Below are 9,318 nucleotides of genomic sequence, written 5' to 3' on the forward strand. Positions count from 1 at the left end.
CATGTTTTATAAATTTATGCTTTTGGACATTATTGTTCATAATCTCAGGAAGTGCGTTTTAAAGATTGCTGCGTTTTTTATTCCTTATAATTATCAAAATAGCCAAAGCATAAACAGCTTTCAACCAAACATTTTGTTCTTTTTGTTCGGGACTTTTTACTTCGGAAGTTTTACCCGCACATTTAACAATTGCGTCAAAATAGAATAAAAATCTCAATGGTCCTCAGTCCGCTGATTATTACTGACATTGTTTGTTGGTCGCTTCTAAGATTGGTTAGGGGTTGAAGGTTTGTCGTCAAGAGAAATCGGCCTAATCAGGCCTATCCAGTAGACATTGTCGCAATCCGTTATCAGATTGGTTTATTTGTCTGTGGGTAGGGTTAACATCAAAAAGTGTTTTAAAGAAAGGTACGGGAGGAGAATCAAACTAACGGGCCTCTCTCTTACTAGGAACTGCACCAACCACTAGACACAACTCTTCCCTTAAAATGATCGACGTCGGGATTAGAACCGGGCCAACTTCGACCTGTCCTGTTTATGCTGTCTTTGAAACCACTCAGCAACAAATCGGCCTTTTTCGCAAACGTCATGAAGAGTTTTTATTTTCCTTGTCTCAAAGCCAAACCATGGAAAAAAACCAACATGGATATGTTTGCATAATTGGACCTGCATTAGGACATGAAACGCATCAGGCACATTTTGTTCGTCTCTAATAATATGACTAGTCTTTTTCAAATTATCGGAATGAAACGGGAACCGATGGTTTGGCCTTATGCCTGTTTAAATGGTTTGGAAACCCCTCGACTTTCACCGCCATTGAAATACATGCATCAAAATGTGTGGCTAAGCTGTCAAGGTGTTGCTATTATCGAGAACGGAGGTACAGAGCGTGTCTGTAGTACCCGTCAAATACAAGACTTTATCTATCCTCTTGAGAATAGGAATAACTCCGTTCGGCAATCGATCCACCAACTTCCTGCAGACTTTGTTCATATTTTGGCTTCCATTTCAGCAATGGGTTCCCCCTTTGGGACCCTAGTTACAACCAAGCTCTCTCTGGGATATATGTTCTTAAGTCCACACTTAAAAACAGAACATCCGAACAAAACATCTGACGGTAAGAGATGTGATAACAAAAAGAAGCAAGTCCCACACTCTTTAAGGATGGCGAGGATGTGAGCGCTCAACGCACGTCTCAAAGTTGTGGAAAAAAGGAGAGAAAGCCTCCTCAGGGAACAACGGACCAAAGGCTGTTGGAGTGGTGGCACAGTAGTACTACTGTACGTAGATTGCTCGGATATGATTGCGTCAACCACTAGAAGAAGGTGGATCGAGAAGCAAACTTGTCAGTCGGTTTGGAAACTCGCTCAAAGGTAGATCAGCAACCGATATGTTACAAATAGAATTTCTCACCTCATGGTCAATTTCTAATGGTAAGCCCAAATTTTACGCTTGTTTGCTTTTTCTCGCCTGACATTGGATAAATATGGACTTTTAACTATTGGATAAAATGCTGATATTCTGCCGACCCAAAAGTGACCTTTCTTTAGCTTTTGTCTCACTTTCGAGCTTTTCGAAATCTGAAGAAGATTGAGCCTACTTTGAATTAGATGCAGTCACCTACTCTTATTACGCACTATCTTTACAATAATGACAAGTCGAGAACAGTTGCAGTTGCACCATCAAAAATCCTAACTCGAAAAGGATTGTCCTCTTTGTTTAGATGAATCATATGATAAATGAAATATGAACAATTACGCAAAGGGTCTTTAAACGAGGTTCTGAAGTGGTGATCAAAGATTACTATCCAACAGATGTGGACAATGGTTGATTGTTTTGCCTTTTCTTGTGGTTCAGGTATCTTGGAAGAATAAAACGAATAAGCCCGCCAACCAAGATTTAAAAATGATTGGGCGAGGAGGTCCAACATTTACCTCGATGTACTCCTCGACGTTGGTGTTCCTTCCACGCAAATCTTTTTCCATTGGCGAAGATAATTGACAGCTCTTTTCTAACTTTTCACTTCAATGGGCTTCATGTTAGATTCGAAGGTTCAATAGGTTAGTGTGAAAGTCTTTGGTTTCAAAATCAAAAGGAGCTGGTGTCTGTTGTTGGTTTGGATGTAAGATTTGGAGCATTTCTATTACTCTCATCATTTTCCACTTTAGCTTGTATCACGGGTTCGTGCCCAATAAAAACCCAATAGGTGTAAAGTGCTTTTTCTTGTTTTTTGACGGGAAATCAAAATTGACCAAATATTTAGTAGTTGCCTGTCATTTTTGACACTTTTGTCGAATTCAGTTATTTGACTCTTATTTTTTAAATTCGATTTTAAAAGACATCTGAATGGCTTGAGTGCTTGATGATTTACATTTCTCAGCCACCTTTCTAGAGTATGCATATCAAGGGCTTTGTTAAACAAACTGGTGCTAGGACATTTTCCACTTATTTTTTTGTACAACGGCTAACATACCAAGTAGAACAAAGATTGGTTGCCCCTACGTACAATTTTAATGAAAATTAAACCCTTGGCCAAGTTTTGGAGCAAAATCGTTTAAATTTGACTGCGACTCAAAATTAATTTCATGTGAAGGTGATTTATCTGGTAAAAATTAACGCTGATCTCCCTCTTTGTGGATTGAAGTAGGAAATTAGCCCTACGATGATTATTCTGTAGAGTAGAGCAAGGACGACGTCATCATCGTGGTGAAGTCGTCCTTGAGTAGAGACACTTTTGAATGAAATGTGTCGTAACATGAAGATGTATATTTTTTATCTAAAGGAAAAATTTCCTGAGCTATCCAGACAACCCTGTAATGGTTTGGATGGAGAGATTGGGAACGCTGGAGATTTCTTATCATAAGGACGTTGGCGATTACATCGGTCTTTTCTTGGGCCCACAGACTGGAAGGAACTTAATTACTTGGTTGTTGAAACATTGTGCACATTTTTCAATTATTTACTCGTCTGAAGTGCGAGAACTAGGGATACGATTTACCTTTACGTAGATCCTTCGGGTATTGTCCCCGATAATATAAGATTTTAAGGCCAATGCGAATCCAGTTGTGGTAAAAGTGAAGATAATTGCGTGACAAACACACACTCAATACAAGGTAATACTTGCTCGATGAGGCAAAAATATGAGGAGGAAAAGAGAGGAAAAATGCTGTTTAGAGTATCTCAAAAGTATTCGAATGTTCTTATTCTACATAAAGCTTTGAGGGGGCTCAGAGAGGCCCCTTGGGAGGGACTTTTGTCCTTATTGACCTTTGTCATATCAATCTACGTATACATTTCACAAAAGTGAACTCAACGTTTGACAAAAGAGAAACACGCAAATTAACCAACGGCGAAATTCATTGAACCAACGTGTTTTCCTTGGCCCTTTGTAGATGCTCTTTGATGGTCGTTATTAAGAAACTTGATGAGAACGCTCTGAGTTCGGAATACGCAACAAGCATCGAAGCAATCCCAGTCTTTGTTGTGTCAAACTTCCCAAGAGCTAAAAGGATCCTAATTAACGAAATACACCAAGCAATAAGTCCAGTCTGCGGACCAAAACGTCTTTCGTAGGTTTCTCGATACAGCAAATGCCACTCAGGAAACCTGCTGAAGGCAATCGTTCATGGTGGGACTTCATTGGGGGGGTTTCTACTATCCAATTCTTTCCGAATACTTTTCCTCGCTTTGATAATTTTTGCCACGGGAAATTCGAACGGAACCAAAACTTTCCAGAATGATCAAAAATGGGAAGTGAACTATCCCAGTTTTACGCTGATTCAATAAAATACGCGAGACCCCCGATGAATCAATAATGTCAAGCGCTTTTGCGACTTCAGCCCAAATGTCGGATGTCAATCCTGGTTGGTTTTGACAACTTAACAACCCAGATTTTATGGCACGAAGTATCCGAATTTTGGTAACACGCTTATGATTAGGATCTTGCATTAAGAAGTGTTCTATTTCTGGTTGTTGTTTGTTTGAGACTCCAATCTTCGGATTCAGTTTTAAAGCGATTTGGAGTCAATTTCTCTTCAATATTAACGAGCCAACTCTTTTCAATGTAATCGCTAACTTCTGACTTGAAAGGTACGGTATTTGAAACTCCTTTGAAGGCACACATCTGTGCCAAGGTCGACATAACTCATGCAAATTGATTGCCGTATTGCTGATCCTTTTGTTCCTCTTCGAATCGTTGAAAATTGAGAAATTGCCTTGACATTCGTTGGGATGAATGGTTCGGTCATAAAACACGCCTGGATAGCTTGATACATTTTGAAAGGTTTTATCGACGTTGAGATTCATTTCTTGGTTGGCATCCAGAGGCCGGTTCTTTGAATCACGTCTAACTCATTTGACGCATGAATTAGTGCACGAAATAGTGCACGACCCCACTTTTGCGTTCTTTAAATCAAGTCTAAATTTGGTCGCTACTAATTCAAGCACTAATTCGCTAGCTAAACTAGGCGGGGAGAATTGACCTCCTAATTCGCCGCTAAATTGAAAATAATAGAGCCATGGCAAATTCTCAAATTACTAATTGTAATACATTTTTATTAATTGATGTTGTACATACAGATAGCTTTTGAAGATTCTGCAAATCTGAGCATTTAAGAAAATTCATTCTCACATGGCCTTTGCTTTTTCCTATGTTTTAATGGTTTGATCCTTAGTTTTGATCTCAAATATTGTCTTGCGCTCTTAATGCAAAATGACACTTGAAACGATTGAAACACAATGAATGGCACATAAGTCTAAAAGTGCCGAAAAGCAAAATCATCAGGTACATGAGCTGCACCTTCAGTAGAAATTTTATGGACCTACATAAACCGGCTCCTTAGCTATTGCAAGTTGAAAGTTCCTGTTTTTGTCAAATTGGCCATCAAATTTGCTGACGACCACTTGCCACAAATGAATTAACATATAAAAATACATTTTTATCTTATATACTCGGAAGAATTATTTTTGTTTTATTGTGATGCTATATTAACTCCAAAAAATATTGGATAAATTAAAAAAAATTAAAAATGCAATTGATTTTCATGAATGTGTTTTATAAGCCCGGCTGTGCTGTTCATTGTAATTTCAAGAAAATCAATGGCATTTTAAGGAAACGCTAATGATCAAATATGCACCAAGCTTTCAGTCATACTTCAAGTTGAAAAAAACCTAACCGCTAAATAGAATACTGCAATTCTTTTAGCATACAATAATGTAAAAGTTTTAGAAGGAATTTCATTTTTTTTCCAAAACATGTTTTTTTTCTAATGTAATTTAAATTGCATAATATAACATATTGAATAATATAACATATTCTAAAGGAAAAAATGGCTCATATGAGAATAAGATGTCGCAGAAGTATGTAATTTGTTAATAAGTTATTGTTGAGGTACTATTAGGGCATTGTTTGCCTCGTTTTGATAAAAACTAGAACAACCAACTTACAATAGCTAAGTAGCCAGTTGATATACATCCATGAAATTTCTACAGAACGTGCAACTAATGTATCTGTTTTTTTTTTCTTTTCGGCACTTGTGGTCTTATGTGCCATTAAGTGTGTTTTAAGCGTCATTTTACACTTTTTTGATTAACTGACTGTTTTTCAAAACAGAAATTGAAATCCTTGATTTACTAATATCAACAACCTTCTGGAAAAGTCTTGAGAGCATAGTTGAAAGTTACCTACCATCATTCTAAACACCATGCTTGGGATCTGACTGATTGAAGTTATTCAAGACAAGCATTTGGAGTTAATTTAGAGGCCATGCTGGGCTTTCAACAAGAATCTAGACATATCTCTCTATATCAGGTTTGCCAAATCTGGTGCCAGCACTAGCAATTGATGTTGATCGAACTCGATTTCATTTCAGCTGATTATGGCATGTTCAGTGACTAATTCACCGCCAACTGAACATGAATTAGCCATGATTCAAAGAACGCGAAAAAGTTCGTGAACTAAGTCACCGCTAACTAACGGAAAGCTTGTACCGCAATTAGTGCATGAACTAGACGCGATTCAAAGAACCGGCCTCAGGTTACAACCCCGCAATCAAAGACGAACTTAAGTTTGCTTGCTGAATTATCCAGATCGACTGGCTTTTTTTTTCTTTTCGGAACCTGCTTCCTTGGTCTATGTTTTTGTTTGAACACTGTTGAAGACTTCTCAAAGCTTCGGAGGCCTCCTCAAAGTTCAAGACAGCAATTGAACGAGATGACATTGACGTTCAATAAAGGGAGTTGTTGTAGTGGTGTTAGAATACATCTACATTCTCACATCTAAAGGGATGGACAAAACCCGCATTGAGATTGTGCCATTCACTTTGTCCCCATTAGTTGTACATTTCAATGCTGTTGCTTCATTATCCCTCCCCAGAGCATCCTTTAAATCCAGCTTTGCGGTTGTTGCGAACAGGGAAAAGCCGTGAAGAATGTATGGGATGACTTTAATTTAATTAACCAATTAGTTTCATTTAGTCACAATCAACATACATCATGTATGATTGATGATCCATGCCAAAAATGTAATCTTTCCTCGATGAGATATTCGTTTGTTCATAAGTCTTCCCGTCTTGGTTCTCCTCAATTCGCGCCCTTTTCCACACATTTTAACGATCTGTCTTTTCCTGTCCCTGTGCTAAGCCTCTGTCTCTATCTTTATTCAATCTTTCTTTTCCAGGATGTTCGGCTTTGCTGACCTAAACGCAAACCAGCAGACAATCCGAGATCCCATCCGGTTGGTATTAACTGGCCAAAGCTGTCCCTGGAAACATATCTGACTTCACCTTCTTAAGTGGGACGGAAGGAAGTGAGGTTTTTGGATCTCCTTCTCGGCATTCATCTTGGCTGGCTTTTCCCTATGGACACCCACACGACCATGGACATCTTGGCGAGCTCCAATCGGTCATGGACCTCAACGGCAGGCAGGGATTTAACAACATCGAACAACTCGTCGAATCTCACGACAATCCTAGCGGCCATTCAAACCATTTCGTATTTTGAGTTAGTGGTGCATGGCTTCCTCATCTCATTATTGGGCTTCTTCGGATTGATTGGCAATCTGTTCTCATTCTACGTCTTTAGTCGTCCTTCAATGCGCAATAGCATCAACTGCTTCTTCATGGGGCTCACCATAATCGACATGTTCGTTATCACATCAGCCATCCTCATGTTCAGTTTGCCCATTATGCAAGCCTATTTGGATCTGAATTACGGCGCCACTTTATTCGACATTTACCAGATCATTACCCCGTTCGTGTATCCAATAGGAATGATTGCCCAATCGGCTTCGGTGTATTTAACGGTCTTTATTACATTGGAGCGCTATTTAGTGGTATGCCAGCCTTTGAAGTCTCGAACCATTTGCACCTATCGGCGAGCCTTGAAATGTGTGATCGTCATCGTGGTCTGCTCCACTTTGTACAACACGTCTCGCTTCTTCGAGTACGAATACATCGCCGTGGACAATGAGACGGCTTTTCTTCAAAGCACCGCCTTGCGACAAAACGATCTCTACATTTCGATCTACATCAATTGGTTGTATATGATCTTCATGTACATCATTCCCTTCACCGTGCTCATTGTGGTCAACTCCAAAATCATTTTGGAAATGCGAGCTGCCCGCAAGACTCGATCCCGCATGAATGCCACCCAATGCAATGAGGAGAGTGCGAGCATCATGCTCCTGGTCATCGTTTGCATCTTCATGATCTGTAACGCCCCCGCTATGGTCTTGAATATCATGGAGACGTTGGAGTTTCCCGCGCCCAAATTGGCCCAAATCTCGAATGCCTTGGTGGTCTTCAACTCGTCGTTCGCCTTTGTCATCTACACAACGTTTTGCAAGAAGTTCCGCCGAATTCTGAAAGCCTTGGGGACATGCCGACAAAACACGGTGATCAATCTTCCTTTGGATGCTCTTCGCGCGACGGGCGCTCACTCCATGGTTCCTGGCGGCGGGATCACATCGGGGGATATCCAATCAATAAAGTTCAGGCGAAATGTCCGTTCCGGAGCCACTTTGAACATCAAATGTGAATGTGGGAACTTGGATCTGGTTGTGATTGCTCGGGCTCCGCCTTCCAAGAGTCCATCTCCCGCTACGTTTATTTCATCCGCTCAAAGCTCAACGCGAAGGGCATTCTTTCAACACATGTCCACGGAAGAGATTCAAGTTTAGTTTGAGGCCGAGGATATCCGGTTTGGGTTGAGCTGGTGTGTGAGGAGTTGCCCACTACTGAATACTGATTGAACAACTGGAACGGTCTGATTGGTCTTACTCGGAAATATCATATACTTGTCCGAAAGAGATAAGATTTCTTTGTGATGGAAATTGAGAGACACTGACACTCAGATCCCTGGATTTTTGATGCCACATCTTGTTGTCACATTAAATGTGAGGCAGCGGAAGTGTCCTGGAAACGGTTCCTGTCGTCCTTTACCTGTTTGTTGTTGAACGTGAGCTGTGCTAACAAATTAGGTTGTTCGATGTCTGAAAACTTTTTGTACCTTCAAATACATACCACAACATATGATCTGTTTGCTGTCAGATTGCATTGAAATACATATCATGAATTGGTTAAATCGGTTGGGAACACTTTTGAGAGTGCAAACAGGCCTTTGTCACTTTTTTTTTATTCTGATCAACGATTTACGTTGTCTTCTCTGCCAGGTCCAGTTATTTGGAGGTAGAATTATCCGTTGATTTCAGTTGCCCCTCAAGGATCGAGTCATCCAGTGTCCGATTCCCCTCAACATCCGAGATTTTTCTGCAAATGTATTGCATCTGCAAATTTTGCTATTTTAACAGCAATATTTGACATGTTTCTGCAATTCATAATAAAATTTTAGCCTTTTTAGAAAAAAATACCAATATTTGAGAAAATGCATAATAATTTTCAGAAAAATTTCCCATTTTAAGAAAAATGGGAAATTTTACTGTTGATTGTTTCTAATCTTTTTGACAGAAAGCGCACGTAGGTATGAAATAAATTGCCACATAAATGGGTATATTACCAACCACATGTTTATGCATTCCATCCATCTTAAACAGCTCTTTTGTCATTGCAATTTTTAAGATACTTTACTTCACATGTTGGAACTCAATTTTGTTTGTGTAATAAACTTTTCTTTAAAAGTCAGACACATCTTGACGTGTTTTTATATTTTTGGGGTTAAATGGTCATGAGGTGGATGGTTAATTTCGGAAGAAATGACTTACCACTACTTTCAAGAAACCTGAAAAGTTCAGTTTTCTTAACAAAATGGTTCTGCAATACATTTGCTATGCTCTCATTGTTTTTCTGTTAATGAATTGATAGT

The 9,318-nt window shown here is 39.4% G+C and overlaps 1 protein-coding gene across 1 annotated transcript; it reads left to right on the forward strand.

The window, feature by feature from the left end:
• Positions 1 to 928: 928 nt before the first annotated feature.
• Positions 929 to 8,578, forward strand: LOC131888563 (FMRFamide receptor-like). The gene is made up of 2 exons (XM_059237445.1): positions 929 to 1,433; positions 6,677 to 8,578. The coding sequence occupies exon 2, from the start codon at positions 6,857 to 6,859 to the stop codon at positions 8,174 to 8,176; it is 1,320 nt and encodes a 439-aa protein (XP_059093428.1). The 5' UTR covers positions 929 to 1,433; positions 6,677 to 6,856; the 3' UTR covers positions 8,177 to 8,578.
• The last annotated feature ends 740 nt before the right edge of the window (positions 8,579 to 9,318 follow it).

This window comes from Tigriopus californicus, chromosome 10 (genome assembly GCF_007210705.1).
Source record: "Tigriopus californicus strain San Diego chromosome 10, Tcal_SD_v2.1, whole genome shotgun sequence".
NCBI classification, from domain to species: Eukaryota; Metazoa; Arthropoda; class Copepoda; order Harpacticoida; family Harpacticidae; genus Tigriopus; species Tigriopus californicus.

Excerpts from the sequence above, each read along its gene's own strand:
- LOC131888563 (XM_059237445.1), top strand. The coding sequence starts at position 6,857 with ATGGACACCCACACGACCATGGACATCTTGGCGAGCTCCAATCGGTCA.